The sequence below is a fragment of the Barbatula barbatula genome (genome assembly GCF_947034865.1).
Source record: "Barbatula barbatula genome assembly, chromosome: 9".
NCBI lineage: Eukaryota > Metazoa > Chordata > Actinopteri > Cypriniformes > Nemacheilidae > Barbatula > Barbatula barbatula.
The window spans coordinates 24176242-24196081 of NC_136772.1; the positions used below are offsets into that span (position 1 = coordinate 24176242).

The following is a 19840-nucleotide window of genomic DNA, read 5'->3' on the forward strand; positions in this document are numbered from 1 at the left end:
AATGTTGGCGTGTGTAAGCTGCAGGTGTGTGCTGTTGTCTAGGGGAAACAGACATGCAGACGTGTGCTTACTTAAACCCCCAGCCCGTCCCACCCAGGACTATAGCGGCCACCAGGATGGCCCCTGCGATGGACCCTATGATCAGATTGGTGGCACTGGGACCTGTTTGAGCAAGTGTTGAGAAAAAAAAGCATGAGCTTTCATCTGCTAGCACTCAAAACATCTCCGTTCAACTGGAGATTTCCAGAGCTCTTTGAGATCTGAGATTCTTCGGTGTCAGGGGTGCTTGATTATACCGGATGCATGTTACACATTTTCCACAGAGTATCAGTAGGTTCGTCATGTTTTATAGACACGTCTTGGCTTTTGTGTGTGTATGAGTGAGATGACACACCCTTCGGCCCCTCATCCTCGCTGGGTTTTGGTACTTTTGGAGGGTCGGGTATACTGCAGTCGGTCCCCGCCCATGTTGTGTCACATGTACATGCAGCCTCATTATTGCACACCTGTTTAAAATCACCAAGACAATACATGAAGAAACACGATGTCACTGTATCCACGTGTCACTTTAGAAAGGCTTCATATAGTTGAAGCTAGACACTTGCCTAAATTACCGCTGAGCCTTTAAGAAATCATATTTTTCCTAAAGTGCTCGGACACCACAGATATCAGAGACCACCATGAAAGGGTACAGTACACCCCTCAATATTCAGACTCAGTATTGGGTCAGGTTTGGGTTTGACAGCAGCGCTCACCCCGTGACTGGAACAGACGTGTCCGCTGTGTCTAGTGGGACAGGAGCTCAGGTTCAGAGACTCAATGGGAAGACACTTTCTGTCCACACACATCATGGACGGACCGCACGGAGTCCCATCCTCTACATAACCCAGATCAGTCTGATCATCCAGCAACACGTGACCACCGCTGGGTGTTTAGAGGATGGAGGGATAAGAATCATGTGACGGTAAGATAAATAAAAGGCATGGAAAGAGATTACTGTAGAATGCATTACACAAACACTACCACTATATAATCATTACCAGAGGAATCTCATATATGCACACAACCTTAAGGTTTACAATTTAATATAATTATTTTTAAGGAAGAATTGACATTATAGTTATTGGAGTGTTTTTCACCAGCAGTCGATCAGTCTGCCCTGATGGTTAAAGTTTGTGGCTGTGACCTCTCCTTTCATGATTCCAATGCGAGGGAATCGGCCGGTGTTAGTGCACAACAGATACCCACAAAACACGTCACTGTAAAGATAGAAACACGCTGAATGATCATAACTGTGCTCTCACCTTGCACAATACATTTAACATACACAAATTATTTTTCTATTTTATTGCACCGTAACACATCCAACTATGTGTGAGAGTATGGCTGTGATTGATGAAGCCAAATTAAAGAATATTCTGATAAAATTAACAATGTTCTACTAGATGTTCTCAAACGACAAAAAACATTGACAGAATATTCATGTACAATAAAATTGAAGAAACATATGGTGTCATTCTTCATTTAAAGGTCTTTACACACCCACAGATTTTGTACATTAAGATTGATTTTGTTTAATTTAACACATCTGTAAGTATGTTTCAATGTTCAATACCAGGATAAGAGACTTAATTATATATCTCTAGTTAACAGTTGAATATTCTCTTGTTGTGCTGTGTACATAATTTACCAAAACACAGCTTTGCATATGTAAAATAATGTTTCATTTGTCATTTTCTATATTAAATATATAATTTATTCATGTCTTTTTATGTATGATTAATACAACTTTTTAGCAAAACACGGTACGACATTGACATTTTTGGACTGTTGCAGTAATGACATTTTTAAGGACTTAAAACGGTTTTTATGCCTAAAAAGAAAATTTCGATAACACTTTACATCAAGGTACACTTTGCATTTATAAATGTGTTCCTTAATGATTAATAAGTCATTTACAAATGCATTATAAAGCAGTTATAACTGCATTCTAGCGAAATGCCTGCCAATAGTGAGCCATTTTAACATGTTATAAATGCTTAATAAATGTATTTATTAATTATTTATTTGACTCGCAAGCAGATTCATTATTATCTTGATTTTTTTGCAAAATAGGCTTTCAGACTGGAGAATGTAGAGTGTTATGTTTATTATTGTATATTTCATATCTTATGTCACTTTTCAAACCATGTTGCTTACCTGATCCTATTCCGAATGTTGATCATGATTCTTATCCAAAGACGTTTTTTCTTGCTCTTATTTATTGTAGAAACAGAATGTTGGCTCACAAGGCTTCATCTCTGATGTGAGTCATATATTTGACAGCCCATGAAAGTGCACTTTAAAGAAAAGTGGATACCTGTGAGGTATTCATTCACATCTTCAAAACTCCACAATTATAAATGTTAAGAGTTATAAATGTTAGCAAACCATGAAAGTCTGGCTTAATATAGTGGATTCACGTGAACCATTTATTAATAAGTTATGAATGTTAGTAACCTGTGAAAATTAAATATACATTCTGTCTGACAGCCTATTTAGCAAACAACATCAAGATAATAATGAATCTGCTTTTGAGTAAAATAAATAATAAATAAACACATGTATTAAGCATTTATAACATGTGAATTAAAATGGCGCACTATTGGCAGGTAATCCCTTTTTATTCATGCAATTATAACGGCTTTATAATGCATTTGTAAATGACTTATAAATACGTAATGAACACATTTATAAATGCTTTATAAAGGGTACCTTAATCTAAAGTGTTACCAACATTTGTTTATGCCACTATGTTTAAATCGTGATTGACATTTTAGAAACCCAGATTTCGCGAGAGACAGGAAGTGTCTAGAAATCACCCACAATACTGCATCGCAACACAATAAAAAGCACTTAGCAACCAAAGGGCAACATCCTGGCAACCACATAACATCGTGGCTGTGCACTGACGGACAACACACACATATTTGTCATGAAAGAACTCACTGCTTACTGCACTGGATCCATTTCTCTCCATCCTGACCACAGTTGCCCTTCTCAGAGCCTTCTGTGTTCAGCTTCTCATAACAGAACTTCTCAGCGCTCGCAGCCTCTGCGTGAAGAGAGGGAAATAAACATCAGCACTTTACAGGAGACTTCTGATTGGCCGCTGATGTTGACAGGAAGTGATGACTCACTTGGACCCCACACGTATTTACACTGACTGTCTCTCATCTTGCATTCTCCAGTGTAACAGCGACCCTGAAATCACAACACAATCCCTCTTCATCTCAACATCTATTCACTGCCGGTGTGTTACTGTAATATCGCTTTGAATGCCCGGCATTCTGGACGCACACATTGTCAAATTGTCAATGGTCATGCATTGATAACCAACAGCGGAGCCTGTAATAGTTCTGATATTAATCCATTTATGACAGATGAATTGCAGACGTGTATTGCCATTTTGTCCAGTGATGTTGTTGTTTGTGTAGTGTTGTGTACCTCGTTGAGAGAGCAGAAGTAACCGTCCTGTTTGTGTAGATTTGGAGGACACTGCAGACACACGCACACAGAGACATGGATGATAAAGTCACAATAAAGTGTTTTGTTTGTGTTTTTTCAACATGTCACTGACCTGCCCGGAGTCTCCAGAGCACGTCTCTGAAATGTCACAGTCATTCACTGCATAGCGACACGTGTAACCCCGCGGATAGAACTGACACACAGCGTAGAAAACAGAGACAAGCATTGAGTTGTGTGGCTCATTTCATATAAAAATGATTTACATTGACTTTGAAGGTGCACAAATGACAGTAGTTTACACTGTTACACCGGCAATAAAAATGAGCATTCTTTGATCTGTGACGGTCTTACGGCTCACGTGTCAGGTCTAAGTTTATCTATCCTAAACATTCATACGCAGCAGGATACAAAATGTCTTTACATCAGTGTGTTTTATGAATGGTGTTTATTATACTGTTATACTGTTTTCTGTGTGTGTCTGTCTGTGTGTGTGCGTGCGTGCATGCGTGTGTGGCTGTCTGTGTGTGTGTGTGTGTGTGTGCATACTTGTGTGTGTCAGTCTGTGTGTGTGTGTGCGTGCATGCGTGTGTGGCTGTCTGTGTCTGTCTGCATGTGTGTGTGTGCGTGCATGCGTGTGTGGCTGTCTGTGTCTGTCTGCGTGTGTGTGTGTGTGTGTGTGTGCATGCTTGTGTGTGTCAGTCTGTGTGCGTGCATGCGTGTGTGGCTGTCTGTGTCTGTCTGCGTGTGTGTGTGTGTGCGTGCATGCGTGTGTGGCTGTCTGTGTCTGTCTGCATGTGTGTGTGTGCGTGCATGCGTGTGTGGCTGTCTGTGTCTGTCTGCATGTGTGTGTGTGCGTGCATGCGTGTGTGGCTGTCTGTGTCAGTCTGTGTGTGTGTGTGCGTGCATGCGTGTGTGGCTGTCTGTGTCTGTCTGCATGTGTGTGTGTGCGTGCATGCGTGTGTGGCTGTCTGTGTCTGTCTGCGTGTGTGTGTGTGTGTGTGTGCATGCTTGTGTGTGTCAGTCTGTGTGCGTGCATGCGTGTGTGGCTGTCTGTGTCTGTCTGCGTGTGTGCGTGCATGTGTGTGTCTGTGTGCGTGTATGTATGTGTGCGTGTGTCTCACCAGACATGTGTTATTACAGCAGGGTCCATCACTGCAGTGTGCACCGTTGGATAGAGAACACTTCTTACAGCACTCTCTCACACAATCCTGCTGTGACACACATACATACACAAGAGCTAATAACACTATATAAATGAAGATAATCAGTGCGGCGTAAACTCACATCTCTCGGTCCACAGTCACACTCTTCTCCCACCTCCACATATCCGTTTCCACACTCCGTCGATTCAAAGAGCTGCAGGACACACAGACAGAGAGAATCAAATCTGAGCCAATGGCAGAGCTTTCTGATGTCATGTGACCACTGCATCTACTGCAGGTATTTTGACTCATACAGCAGAAGAGGAAAGACAAATCAAAAGCAATACTGTTATGCTTTCTTATATATATATATGTACAGAATATATGCTGTATATTAATACAAACTATTATTTTTCAGCTACTGTCACTAAAGTACATCAGAAAACATTACAGCTTTAAATCTAACAGTCTCATAAAATAATAGTATTCTATATTTTAATTTTCCCACACAATTGATCACCTCCTTTCAGTCGTGCTTTGTCTGTTATTGTCTTTGTTTGCTAAGCAGTTGCATTTGAGTTCTGCTTCAACATGTTGTAAAATCTTCACTGTAAACTTTACATTGTTATAGGAAACATTAAATGAAACTAGTCGGACTCATTTCAAAGTCCTTTTAAAAAAACATGTGCATCTGTGTAGAAGAGCGTGTCATAAGGTAAATGAATAATATATAATTATACTATATCAAATAATATAGGTGTTATATAGTAAAGACTTTAAAGTGAAGGGATGCTGCTGGCATACTTACATCCATACAACATGATTGACAGGTTTAGATCTTCAGATCTGATCTTCGGTTTGTAAGGATGCATGTTGCTGTTGTAAAGAGCAGCTGAAGCGTTTAAAATAACCCCCACAGGACTTCAAAACATCCGAAAACATTGAGATAACAGCTATATAAAACCATACACTAACTCTGCACAGATGCTTTCAAGATTGTACCTTTAACAGGGTTTTATTTGTTTTAACAAACTGAAGCAGGAGTTTCAAATGTGTGAGTCTGTACTGAATAACTTGTATTGAATCCAGAACATTTCTTTAATATTAAAGTGGGACTTTGTTTTCTTATAACCAGCATGTTGATGAAATATCTCACATTCCTTTTTTCATGATTGCTTGGACATATTGTGATCTAGATGAAGATGATGGAGATGTCTGACCTTGCTGGGCTTGTTAAAGAGACAGGATCCTCCTCCCTTCAACAGAAACTCTTTAAAATCAGAGATGCTGCACTTTGAGAAGACCCTCGGGTGCTGTACCCTACACACCAGCAAAACAATGAAGAGGTTTTACAGCCTATAATGAAAAACAGGTATCGCTTTAGATTACGGCCCGCAATGTACCGCGTCCTTAAACAGATTTTACAGTTTAGCTAATTGTAACAATAATGTAACTCTACAGTACATATCTGTAGGTAAAAGGGAACAATATGCAAAGCTTGGGGAATAAAGTGGTCAGGAAATTCAACAAGATGTTTATACTGTAAGTATTTTAAAACTAAAGGGGAACTATTCTGTGGTATGCATGACCTGCAGTATGCTACACAACAATCTTATCTTGCAGTTTTGTAATCACAATGTACCGATAAATAAGCTAATGTGGATATTAATGTAGTATTGGGTTCTTATTTTATTATCATAGCAAACATGAAATAAGGGGAAATTTGTGCAAACAAGCACAAATCAAGCACGCAGATTTTCCACTTTGACTTTAGAATTTAGGATTATTTTTTTATGTGATGATTTTAGGATTGTTGGTCACTAATCATTTATTTTAATTACGAGTTATTATGATGAGGTTTAATGTGTTAAATGTGCTAAATCAATGTTGATGTTTTGAGACAATAATCAGAGGCTCAGTGTTTAGAGAATGTCGCTAGCAACACCAAGGTCATGGGTTCGATCCCAGGGGATTGCACATAGTCAGAAACAAAAGTATAGTATAATGCAATGTAAGTCGCTTTGGATAAAAGCATCTGCCAACTGCGTAAATGTAATCAAGTATTGCAAGAGTGGTTTGATTTGAATGTTTTATCACGAACTTCTCCAAGACACAGAGGGCTTGAGGATCTACACGCAGCTCTAATAAAAATAACCAGGTAAAAATTAGGACAGGCAGACGGCATACACAGGCGAGATGGCAGGCAATGGTCAGGGCAGGCAGCAGAGATTCACAGAAATCAAAGAACAATCTAGGATCAAAAGACAGAACAATCCAGGGTCAGAACACAGAACAATCCAGGGTCAAAACACAGAATAATCCAGGGTCAGAACACAGAACAATCCAGGGTCAAAACACAGAACAATCCAGGGTCAGAACACAGCAAGGGTAAACCACTCAGAAATGCAGAGGACAACAAACAAGACTTTGCAAGGACAGAATGATTGAACCAGAGGTTATTACACACAGATGAAAACGATCAGTGTTCAATGAGTCCGGGCAATGGGTTATGGGAAATGTAGTGAATAATGAAAGTCCGGGTGATGGGGACAGTGCTCTCTTGTGGAGCATGAAGAAACTGCATAAATATTTATTTTATTTTTCCGTACCTCTTTATTCCCCAAATTTAGCATATTGTTCCCCTTTATGTACTGTAGAGGTACATTATTGTTACAGTTAGTTAAGATGTAAATCCTGTTTAATTATGCGGTACATTGCGGGCCGTAATCTTAAGTGGTACGAGAAACATTTCTGTCTTGTTACAATTCAGAGGCAGTTTTCCGCTTTCTGTTCACATGCAAGTGACAACAAGTGCTCTTATAATCAAGTTCACTGAGACTCATTTGATTTGAGAACATCTCTTAGTAATATGAAAATAATTGTGTAGTGTACATGATAAGTCAGCAGTCAGTTTTAGTTTAGCGGTGTGGAAATATCATTAGTTCAATATAAAAACAATAAGATAGAATACGTGAGTGTGTATAAAATATCTCACCCAGTGTCTTCCATGATGCAGCCCTGCCAGGAGTTCAAACACCCGCACTCCTCTGAAACACATACATTAATGAATACACAGTCTACACGTGTCACGTATGTATTTTACACATGTCCGTATGTAGAATGGTGAATGAGAGTGTGTACTTCTCTTTGATGCTGTGTCCCATTGTATGCCAAGACTCTGAGCTAAACTCTGGGCCAGCAGGAGCGCCATTGTCCACGTCGAGCCGTACTGCACAGATGGTCATGTTTTTAACACACTTAGAGATGTTTAACACCAAACAAACAATCATTGCATCATACCCTATTGGACGGCATCGCTCCATAGCAACTTTCAAGCACTTTAAACTGCTTTCATAAACATGACAATGACGTTGTTGTTTGTCAATGCATTGCCGGTTACGGATCTGAATCCAGGAAGTGATTGGGCAGATGATTTACAGCTTTAATGTGCTGACAAATCCACAGAAAATGTGTGATGCAATCGTGATAAGATGAAGCAGAATCTTGAAGGAATGTTTACAGCATCTTGTGAAATCCGTTTTGCAATGCATTGAGAGACAAGGGAAGCCCTCCCTAGGCAGTATTCAAATGTGTCTCTTACCTCATTCACTCCAACCCCATGACTCACAGAACACATTCCTCCAAAGTACGCCGCGCTGCTCCGTGGATAGTGAAATGTCACATTACTGCGTATGGGAACACAACGACAGGCTTTACACTCTTCATATATGCACGACATGAGTATTATACGAACACACAGAGAGAATGAACTCACGAGAACAGATGAACGGCATCAGCGTGCTGTCTGACGTGTTGCTGTCTGTACTTGGAAAAGTCCCGCAGCATGTCGAATGGAATGACACTGATGGGAATGTGATCTCTGTCGGTCCAAATCTCGACCGCCACCAGGACCACACGCGTGTTCAGGTGCTCCTTAAAAATCTGACGTCAGATACAGCAAGACAAGAGGATATAACAGGATGGACCACAGAAAGAGATGCCAGAAGGTTTAAGCACATGTAAACATATGGCAAAGAGTAAGACAAATGAAACGCGTTTACTGTATATCAGTTTTTTAGACCATCACTTTTCATCCTTTTTTTCTGCAAAACCCAAACAGGTTGAATAATAATATGATTCATGGGGGGAAATCACAAATATGTAGATGTTCTGAATGTGAAAATCATTGAAAAACATCTTAGATTCCACACACAGCTATCATGGATTTCTTGATATTGAGGTTTTTATCATTTCTGGGTCACGATAATTCTGCTACAAATCAAATGAGTGATTTTAACTCACAGCGTCCACCAGGTTGACCACAGACTTGGCGTAATTCCGTGTGTGCTGCTTGGTCTTCTGTCTCTTAAACTGTGAAATAATATTTATATAGTTATACAAACATTTACTCACACACTGTAGAGTAAGTCAACTTTCATTTACATATCTTAAAATATATGGGTGTGATTGTTTTGTTCAAGATGCCCAACAGTAATGTTCTTTTGTAAACAAGACTTAAATATCCTAATTTAACCAAGGCGTAGTCCTGTCTTAAAATAATCATGAATCGCTCACCGTTGAGTTGTTCCAAACCTGTGTACATTTCTTTGTTCTCGTGAAGACATTTGGTTGAATGAAAGCAACTGAGCATTCTGGGGCACCATTGACTACCATACATTTTTAGTTCTGTTTAACACAAAAGAAGACGGAAGGAACTTCTTTGACAACCGTTTTGATTTTTTCTACTATGGTAGTCAGTGATGTCCCAGAAATCTCAGTTCACACAGATGACAGAATTTTCATTTTTGGGTAGATTGTCCCTTTAAATGTTCCCCATGTTCATGCTCTGTATCATTGAGTCCTGAGAACATAAACAGACTGCCATCCAGTGGACACAATGTGCTTCAGGAATAATGGGGCACAGATTTATCTCCAGTAAATCTTTAGATCTCCTTGGATCGGTTATTCTCAACAAGGGGGCCCAGCTGACTTCCAAGGGGGACACCAGATGACTAATATTTTCTGAAATGTATTTTTCTTTTGATTTGGCCATTTTCATCATATATCAAGTGTTTTCTAGACTAAAATATTTGTTTGGGAAGACATTTTGAGGGGCTTTTTTGAGTGGGAGGGGCCCTAGAATATTGTTGAATCCAGGGGGGGGACTTGGAGTCAAAAAGGTTGAGAAGCCCTGTCCTAGATCAACATGCCTTGCTTACGTGGTGTCAACATTCCTATTAAACATTGACGTGAGGTCTTAAATGTAAGACAGATGTATCCAGACAGCTACGGTAATAATGAGGTTCCAGGCCTTAAATCTAACACACACTTATAGAGCCGTGATTGACAGACAGATGGCTCCAGGATCTGATTCATGTACGTGGATAAATCACACACACCATGTTGTGGTCAATGATGATCATCAGTTCTAGATACTTCATCTCCTCGAACACGTTCCTGGGAATCTGTGAGAGAAACAGAAAACACAGCGGAATGAGGATTCAAATAGATGCATAACAAAGAATTGAATTGCTTTAATTATATTCACGGCATTCATGCTTCTTGCATCCTTCAATTTGAAGTTGATTTTGGGTTGAGGTTCAAAATGAGCTCGGAAACATGCACGGATCAACTTTCATTCTGTGTTTTGTGTAATATTATTGGTGGAGATTTGTGATTCAACGTGTTTTGATATTATGGGATGAACTGGATGGAGTTAGTTCCCAGTGGGCCGTTCAAACACTTACAGCTCGCTTTTTCCTCCGCCGGAGCCAGGACAAATCTTCTGCGCCTGCACACACCCAAACACACACGTTAACATTCACTGTTTGTTTTTCAGGAATGAAGTGTTCTTAAAACAGAACTACAATCTTTCTGACACGTCATGTTTTCTCTCTCTCAAAACAACGCTCTCGATGAAAAATGAATATTGTGTTCTACTGCTGTATGGATGATGTCAGTGGATCGGTATTTACGAGAAAGGGCATCAGGGCAAATGCCAAGAATTCTTATGGTAAATGACATACTTTTCCAAACTCAAAACAGAAGACGCTTTGAGGAATGGTCTTGTGATGCATTCCCATAGTAAAGCATACAATGGACTCATATCAGGACTTTTTCAAAAGAATATTCATACAAAATTTGAATGCTGAAAAATATGTACATTTAAAATATTTGAACACTTTTTTGACTGTAAGAGAGTTTACCGTCCTCTCCTGTAGCTGGGCTCTGTGGTGGGACGGGTGTCCGGTGTAAGACGTGTGGTCTGGCCATTCCCTCCTAACCACAAAAGACAAAACTCAGAATGAGCCAGCAGATTCAAGCTTTAAAAGTCATTAAAGAGAGTATGATACAGCATTGTTCACATAATGTGCTGCTTTAAACAGCCTATAGGGTTTTTAATGAGTTTCTTAAGTTATAAAATTGTTCAGGAGGAAAGAGAATAAATCGCTGAGGCACATGAAGTGTAAATTAATGTAGATTCCGTCTGGATTTGAGTACATTTGATGAGAAATGTTTGAGTTCGTATTGAGAGCTTTAATAATATTGACTTTTGATCGCAGACGTGACAGATCTGAGCTCACTTTGTGATCTCACATTTATATATGTTAGTAATATGCTATGTTAAGGACTTCATTTGAACAACTTGGCGATTTTCTCAGTATGTGTGTGTGTTGTGCGACTTACGATAGAGTGAGTCTGTTTAAGCGGCTCAATTGTGTACATATGGATTCCATCATCAAACACGCCACTGGATACAAGAGAAATGACATCACATTCATTCGATTAATTCACGCATTTATCAGTGTATAGTGGAAATGAAGCGAGAGGAGTGACTCCGTTCTTACTGTAATCCATTACAGGTGGATAAAGCCACGGTAGATTCCTCACTGCCTCTGATCTGGCCGTGATAATAACAGTGCTCTCCGCCCTGACAACACACACACACACACACACACACACACACACACGTCAACACTGTACGGAGGTCCTGTGCCAACATGTGGAGAGAAACTACAGAAGAAATCAGTTTCCCGATGAAAGATGCCGTATAATTCACCCTAACATCAAAGACAAAGTGTGGATTAAAGCGAAGGTCATGACTGTGTCAGCGTGTTTTCTGTTCCTTCTCCTTTGCTTTTTTAGGAAACCGTTCAGTCTCGTTTCAACAGATCACATGACGTCTGCTTTAGATCGCTGACAATAACAACAAACAACGCATTCTCCTGTAAGGTGGCTGTATGCACGTCTGAACCACAGGCAGCATAACAAATGACTATTCAAACAGAAAGCACTGTAGCAGAGATTACATTTATCTGAACATATTTCCTCTAATAGAACAGGTCGTTCCTATAGGTTTGACCCCAGATACATGAAAGTCAAACTTTCCTTTGAAGAAAACAGCGTCTTGGTTTAGGATTAAGGGACAGAGTGTAAAGTTCGTCCAGTCATTATGTCTACAGTATGAGTTGTTTTGTTTACTGCATGAAAGTCATGGAGGGATGCTCAGTCTCTCTCTCTCTCTCTGCATCTTTACTGCAGGGTACCGTCTGCTGGTCATGTGATCTCTGATCTGCAGGTGCACAGCACTGCGCTGATTCAGCAATGATGCCACCGGATCTCTTCCTGATCTATCAGCACCCTCTCTCTCCCCCTGTATCTAGATTGATATTTTCAATGTCTTGCCATTAAATCTGAAATGTGCCACATATCTAATCGGCAGAAATGCAGACCAGGACTAACGGTTTTGGTTGGATATCTACACTGAAACTATAGTACAAAAAATACTGTGTGATATTATTTGCTATAGTCATGTTGATGATGATGTTCAGCCCTTAAACATTATATGAAACAGGGTTCACATAAAACGTAATGTATGCATGCATGCTAATGGTTTAATAATATTTAATAATCTCATTCCATAAAGTTTGTATTACAAGGCAGACTGTGTGATTGTGTGAATGAATACAGTCATTATCTTATGAATGACTCTAGTTTATTGAGACGGGCTTGAAATGACGCTCCAATTCAGGCTTACTAATAAATGTTTGCCGTTTCAACCACACATTCATGATGTCGTCCCAACGTATACAACATTACAACAAAAACTGTTTAATAATTGTGTGAGTTATCAACTCATTTACATATTTAAATTGTTGCTATATACACATTTGAAGTACATATTCAGTTATTTCTTTGCTCTATATAAGCAAGACTGCAACACCGTGAAGAAGAAAATGATGAAGTGAATAATAAGTGGATCATTCATACCTTCCACTCGACGGGCTTCCCTCCGTCATGATAAATCTCCACATAATCTGATGACAGCAGGTCACTGAAATACACAAACACACAACATGAACATGAACTCTCGCTCATCTGTTGATTCTGGACATCAGGAGAGTTTGGCTCGTGTTAACACCGATGCACAGCGCTCTACGCCAGAAGAGGATTTCACTTGAGAGGAAAGTATCCCAATTCAATCCAAATGGCCTGGACTCAATCCTTCAAGCCAAATGTCACACATGTGCAGCACATGTTGCTCTGCATATTTTCATCATTTCTGTTGTTTAGTGACTCATTTCAGCTGCAAACTCCATAATAGAAACAAATACACACAACACCACCGATGACACTGGAAAATCTGAGAACACTATATGCAAATGTATTGTCTTGTGGTGACAGGAGAAGCTTTAAATGTTCACTGACAAAGCTGTTTTATTTCAAATCTATTTTTAAACTATGAATAACAACAGTTATAAAACCATAGATTATAAAACGTTAAAATAGTTTATGGATAGGGGAATCTATTTCTCACTCATAAATCGCCAAAGAAAAGGCAAAATCACAAAAATAACTAACTGAAAGATGAATTTTAATAATACCTTTATTTGTTCATTTTCAAAAAGAATAAAAACTTTGAAAAACACATACCGTTACCATGAATTATTTCTGTCACGATTACCAGGAACTAAAAATATCTGATATGACAGTAACAGCCCTAATAGTAACAAAAGATACTGTTTCTTCACCGTAGGCTTACATGTCATGAACTGTGACAGAGAACCCAAGTGCAGGCAGACACGGGGATGAAGGGGTTAAACAGGTTTTAATAAATAATAAACACAAAGCAAACACCCGCGATGGGGGGAAAACACTGACAAACTAAAATCCAACACTGAAAACAAATACTTCCCACATGGGGGGCAAAAACAAACTACTAGAAAAACAAACTACTAGAAATACAAACAAGGAACTTGAACTAAACATACACGATACAGGAACCAGGAACTTGAACTACACACACTAGCAGGGACCATGTACAGGGATTACAAGTATACAGGTACAATCAACCAGCACAAGACAATGGACAAGAGGGTATTATATAGGGAGACTAACAAAGGAGATAACGATGGGCAGGAGTGGGTAATGCGACACAGGAGGAAAGCTATACTAGGAACGAGAGGGGCGGGGCCAAATGACGAGACAGGAGAGAACGCATATTATGTCCTGATTGACAATAATATGTTTCTCTCCACATAAAACACGTGGGTCTGTCATGATTCTGCCCCTAGACCAGAAAATCAAGACAAGAGCAGGCAGAATCATGACAGAACCCCCCCCCTTAATGAACGCCCCCTGGCGTTCACCAAGGGAGCAGACTAACGAGACAAGACCGACTGGGAAACAGACAACATCCAACAAAACATGGTAAACACAATTAGGGGCATACAAGAATACATGATAAAAGGGTTAGGGTGACATACTAAAAATAACAAACAAGGGAGGGGGGGAGGGGGAACAACAAAGTTCATGGGGGGAACACATGAGTCCATGGGGGGAAGTCCAAAGGGGTTGGGATAAGGGGGAACAGTTTTTGTCCCTGGCGCTCGGAAGCGCGGAGTCCCAGGGGACTTAGGGGACACCCTGGGGGGCGGCGCTCGAGAGCGCGAAGTCCCAGGGGCTCTAGGAGTCCCCGGCTGAGGAACATGGCTTGAGGCCGGCTGGAAGGCCGGCTGAGGAACAGGGCTTGAGGCCGGCTGGAAGGCCGGCTGAGGAACAGGGCTTGAGGCCGGCTGGAAGGCCGGCTGAGGAACAGGGCTTGAGGCCGGCTGGAAGGCCGGCTGAGGAACAGGGCTTGAGGCCGGCTGGAAGGCCGGCTGAGGAACAGGGCTTGAGGCCGGCTGGAAGGCCGGCTGAGGAACAGGGCTTGAGGCCGGCTGGAAGGCCGGCTGAGGAACAGGGCTTGAGGCCGGCTGGAAGGCCGGCTGAGGAACAGGGCTTGAGGCCGGCTGGAAGGCCGGCTGAGGAACAGGGCTTGAGGCCGGCTGGAAGGCCGGCTGAGGAACGGGACCACCGGACTTGACGGGACCACCGGACTTGACGGGACCACCGGACTTGACGGGACCACCGGACTTGACGGGACCACCGGACTTGACGGGACCACCGGACTTGACGGGACCACCGGACTTGACGGGACCACCGGACTTGACGGGACCACCGGACTTGACGGGACCACCGGACTTGACGGGACCACCGGACTTGACGGGACCACCGGACTTGACGGGACCACCGGACTTGACGGGACCACCGGACTTGACGGGACCACCGGACTTGACGGGACCACCGGACTTGACGGGACCACCGGACTTGACGGGACCACCGGACTTGACGGGACCACCGGACTTGACGGGACCACCGGACTTGACGGGACCACCGGACTTGACGGGACCACCGGACTTGACGGGACCACCGGACTTGACGGGACCACCGGACTTGGGACCGCCCTCCGTTGCATCTTCTTCTTCAGCCGAGCCACCCGTCTGGTGGTCGGCTGTAGGAAGGAGGTGAAAGGCGTGGCTGTCTCCGGGTTGGAGGCCTCTGACGAGGACCCCCAGGACTCTCGCCTACCCCTCTTGCCACCAAGGCTGACTGCGGGTGGGGAGACTGTAGGAGGTGGTGCGGTGGATGAGGTGGAGGTTGCAGAGTGTGAGGAGAGGCCCACAACCCCGATTTGCATGGTACGACCCTCGGGGATGGCGGCCAGCGGGGGGGAAAGACTGGGTTGAGCTGAGACACTGGGCTCCGGCCGATTCATGGCATACCTGATCAGGTCAGTGAAGCCCAGCGGTCTCAGCATCTGCATCTCCCACCCCGCTAGAGGTTGGTTGAGGCCGCCATTGAACAGGACCATCTGTTCCTGCTCACTGTGGACCATCTCCCCTGCCACCTCAAAAAAACGGTCCGCAAACTCCAACACATCTGAATGGCCCTGGCGTAGACGGAGTAGGCGATGAGCCTGGGTCGCTCGCCTTGCCTCCATCTTGCCTGCTGGGTTCTGTAATGGCTGGTTGATTCTGTCATGAACTGTGACAGAGAACCCAAGTGCAGGCAGACACGGGGATGAAGGGGTTAAACAGGTTTTAATAAATAATAAACACAAAGCAAACACCCGCGATGGGGGGAAAACACTGACAAACTAAAATCCAACACTGAAAACAAATACTTCCCACATGGGGGGCAAAAACAAACTACTAGAAAAACAAACTACTAGAAATACAAACAAGGAACTTGAACTAAACATACACGATACAGGAACCAGGAACTTGAACTACACACACTAGCAGGGACCATGTACAGGGATTACAAGTATACAGGTACAATCAACCAGCACAAGACAATGGACAAGAGGGTATTATATAGGGAGACTAACAAAGGAGATAACGATGGGCAGGAGTGGGTAATGCGACACAGGAGGAAAGCTATACTAGGAACGAGAGGGGCGGGGCCAAATGACGAGACAGGAGAGAACGCATATTATGTCCTGATTGACAATAATATGTTTCTCTCCACATAAAACACGTGGGTCTGTCATGATTCTGCCCCTAGACCAGAAAATCAAGACAAGAGCAGGCAGAATCATGACACTTTCATATATATATGATTATAACCCTATGACAATGTCCGTTCATATTGTTCTGTCCTACTCAATAGTGGGATGGTAAAGTAAAATCTGAACCCAAAGCAAATTCAGTTGAAATTTGTAAACAAAAATATGCAAATGCAGAGAAATGACTTTCCAGCGATTCAACAGTATTTGGTTTCAATACAAACATTATTAGAGTGAGGTCTGCTTGAGTGTGTCTAAAATGTCAATGTGTGAGTGTATGTACAGGATGAGTTTCTAGGAGGTGGAACTGAGTCACCTTCAGTGTCCTCTAATCATCACAAACCTCAGCTTGAGTCAGAACACGTACACACACACACACACACACAGGCACAGGCACAGGCACAGGCACGCACGCACAGGAACGCACGCACACACACAGGCACGCACACACACACACAGGCACAGGCACAGGCACAGGCACGAACGCACACACACACACACACACACACATGCAAAAAAAAATTCAGACAATAGTTAAAAAAACTGAAAGCCCCTTGACCAACACTCCTATCGGCAAACAGTCCGAGAGTAATAAGACAAAAATAAAGACATAAAAGATTTACATCTGAAGCATTAATGGAGGTGTGGTGACAGCCAGTGTGTGTGTTTGTGAGTGTGCTGGACCCTCATGTCACAATGTTGTCAGATTGGCTCAGAGTAACCCATTTCCCATAAGAATCCATCATAACGGATTTCCATTGCTGTTGTTTTCTGCAGAGGAAACGAGAGTCAGGATAAGGAAGTCCCACACCAGCATTTGATAACACTCGACATCACACATTTTCACACAAGTTAACATCACACTGAATAGTCAACAAAACATTCTTCAAAATCTTCTTATGAAGCACTAAACTTGCCATCTTCACTTCTCCAGATTTTGGCAAGTGACCTATCTTGGGTCAACATAGTTTGTTGGAACAAAAACGCAAACCTATAACTTGTCTGAATCTCTAAAATCAGAGGAAATGAAAGATGAATAACAGATGCACATAATCCTGGCTTCAGGCTTTGTAAGGCTTTGTATTACAACATTTGCCAAAAACAATATCTACAGTTACAGAAACAAATAAAGAGACTTTTTGTCATTCTGTAAACTACTGACAACATTTCTGCATCATGTTTTTATTTGCATTTATTAGCAAAAATTTGGAACATGACAAAAAGCTGAAAGTAATAAAAAAGATGCAATGTCTGAAAAAAACCTAGATCATATTAGAGTTTAAACAATGCAATTCTGATGTATTTTACACATCTAATGGAGGAAATGTCAGTTTTTTCACAACTTTCGTGCATATTTGAACTTTCACATGACTTTGTCAATCCTGAGGTTTGTTCTGCTGAAATTCAAAAGACGCTGGACTGAACTCGTCAAAATATCCAGAAATGATGTTTAAAGGCAAAACTGGAGCAATCTCTTCATTTCTTTAGGCTGTAAGTTGACACGACCTCTCTGTTCCTGTGGCCTGATTGACGTTAGCCAAAAACTATGATGTTCCAGAGGCCGAATTATGTATCAAGACAAATATTTGGAAAGACGTGCACTGAAGAATTGAGCACAATAAGGCCTGTAATGTCTATCAGGACATCAGTTGATGTGGATGAGATCAGATGTAAGTAAAGAGGAGAGGGCAGGCGGGTGATGCGGGGATGAGAGATGCTGTACAGGTGCAGACTCACTCGCTCATCACACGCTGCAGGGTGACGGCTATATTTAGATTGAGACTGTCGCACAACATCGGCCAGAGTACAGCCACAAACTCCACACACACACATGCTTACAGCACACAAACACAGAGAGAGCTTTGCACAGAGAGCTTTGCTGTTTTTATAGTCTATTTCACACCACAAGTCTATACCCAAAATACCACATCTTTAACCCATAGTTGGGTAACAAAAGCCCGTCTTTCTAACCTAACGCTCCATATTTTACTCAGCCGTGCAGGTTTGAAAACAACCCAGCTTTTTACACTGCTTATCATTTTCCAGTATGCAAATTTATCAAGAAAAAACAATATTATCACCAAGATTACAAGTATGAGCACATATGAGGTCGGAACACAATGGTGTACGCACTTTGATTCATAATAAGATTCAGACGCAGATGATGCGATATTTACAGAAGAAACAGTTCAAGGTGAAGTCATCTAATTTCTCGAAGAGCAAACAACGTTTGTCACCAAAATGAAAACATCTACAATAAACAGACTACGGATGCACACGTGCGTTATGATGACATCACATCACAGACTTTAGTTGTATTTTACTACTGATGTGTCAATTATATCGTATGCTAGAAAGAGAGAACGCTGTTACTTGTTTGTGTATTGAGTGGAAAAGTCATCCGGGTCATTTAACCGTAATGAACCACCTGCGTGACAGAGTCTAATATCTCTCAAACTCAGATCCACTACAGCAGCGGTTCTCAAACTGTGGCACATGTACCGCTACTGGTTCTTGAAGAGATGCCGATGGTACCTGATACGACGGAATTCTTAAACTCTTAATAGGAATTTACATTTCTGGTTTCAACAATTTCAAGTGTTCAATACATGCTTGATAAATACGGAATACATCTCAGCCATTTTAATTCATTTGATTGTTTATTGATCTTTAGTGGATGTAACTGAAACACAGAGCTGGAGCAGACAGTGAGTCTCTCTCTCTCTCTCTCTCTCTTCCGATGAGCTGCGTGTAAATGAAGCTTCTTACGTATTTCTGTACTTGAACTGCTGTTTAGAGCCGTTCCTGTAATGCGCTTATTCAGCAGGCGTCTGTATCTACTCAGAGTTAAATCAGAGAAGCGAGTGTGATTTGACATGCCGTCTCTGTTTGTTATATGCAGCTGTTCTCCTGATGTTTAAGTGAACGTACTGTATATTTATTTAGCTTCTGTGTTAAATAATACATATATTAAAAATGCTATTAAGTCTTTCTGCAAGTCCCCACAAAGTTCATAAATTCCCCCATAAAAGTTGTTTACAGAGCCCTGTTTACAGTGCAATGTACAGAAAAGTGTTTTGTGTCCACTAGTACTGCTCACTAAAACATTGACATTTTTGTTTATTTAAAAAAAAATTGTGTTTGTATTATTAATAATCCATTAGAATTTGAGGACGGGGCGTAAAAATAAAGATTCATAGCTCCACTATTCATTTGAGTGTTTATACATGTGATTTTCTATGGCGGTCATTAGGTGCTACTTGGAACAACTCATTTTATTAAAGGTTGTACTTGATCTGTT

General features: G+C 41.6%; 3 protein-coding genes across 5 annotated transcripts in view; 1 reads left to right on the forward strand and 2 right to left on the reverse strand.

Annotated features, from left to right (window-relative positions):
• cUnh2orf76 (chromosome Un C2orf76 homolog) overlaps nt 1-19840 on the forward strand; it is a 292668-nt gene that overhangs the window by 111040 nt on the left and 161788 nt on the right. The window lies entirely within an intron of this gene.
• adam23b (ADAM metallopeptidase domain 23b) overlaps nt 68-19840 on the reverse strand; it is a gene marked incomplete at both ends in the record, with an annotated part of 21730 nt that continues 1957 nt past the window's right edge. The window contains 22 exon segments of the mRNA XM_079464992.1: nt 68-162; nt 395-506; nt 756-924; nt 1140-1259; nt 2989-3094; nt 3180-3243; nt 3487-3537; nt 3620-3700; nt 4629-4734; nt 4736-4863; nt 5870-5969; nt 7645-7696; nt 7791-7878; nt 8251-8335; nt 8425-8591; nt 8952-9020; nt 10049-10114; nt 10397-10440; nt 10856-10928; nt 11337-11400; nt 11498-11580; nt 12921-12984. Coding sequence (XP_079321118.1) covers nt 68-162; nt 395-506; nt 756-924; nt 1140-1259; nt 2989-3094; nt 3180-3243; nt 3487-3537; nt 3620-3700; nt 4629-4734; nt 4736-4863; nt 5870-5969; nt 7645-7696; nt 7791-7878; nt 8251-8335; nt 8425-8591; nt 8952-9020; nt 10049-10114; nt 10397-10440; nt 10856-10928; nt 11337-11400; nt 11498-11580; nt 12921-12984 — 1987 coding nt within the window.
• LOC306899017 (uncharacterized protein) lies at nt 13741-16321 on the reverse strand. The gene is made up of 2 exons (XM_079464968.1): nt 15151-16321; nt 13741-15010 (listed from the first exon to the last, which is right to left on the reverse strand). Exons 1-2 carry the CDS (start codon nt 15970-15972, stop codon nt 14312-14314), a joined length of 1521 nt encoding a protein of 506 aa, XP_079321094.1. The 5' UTR covers nt 15973-16321; the 3' UTR covers nt 13741-14311.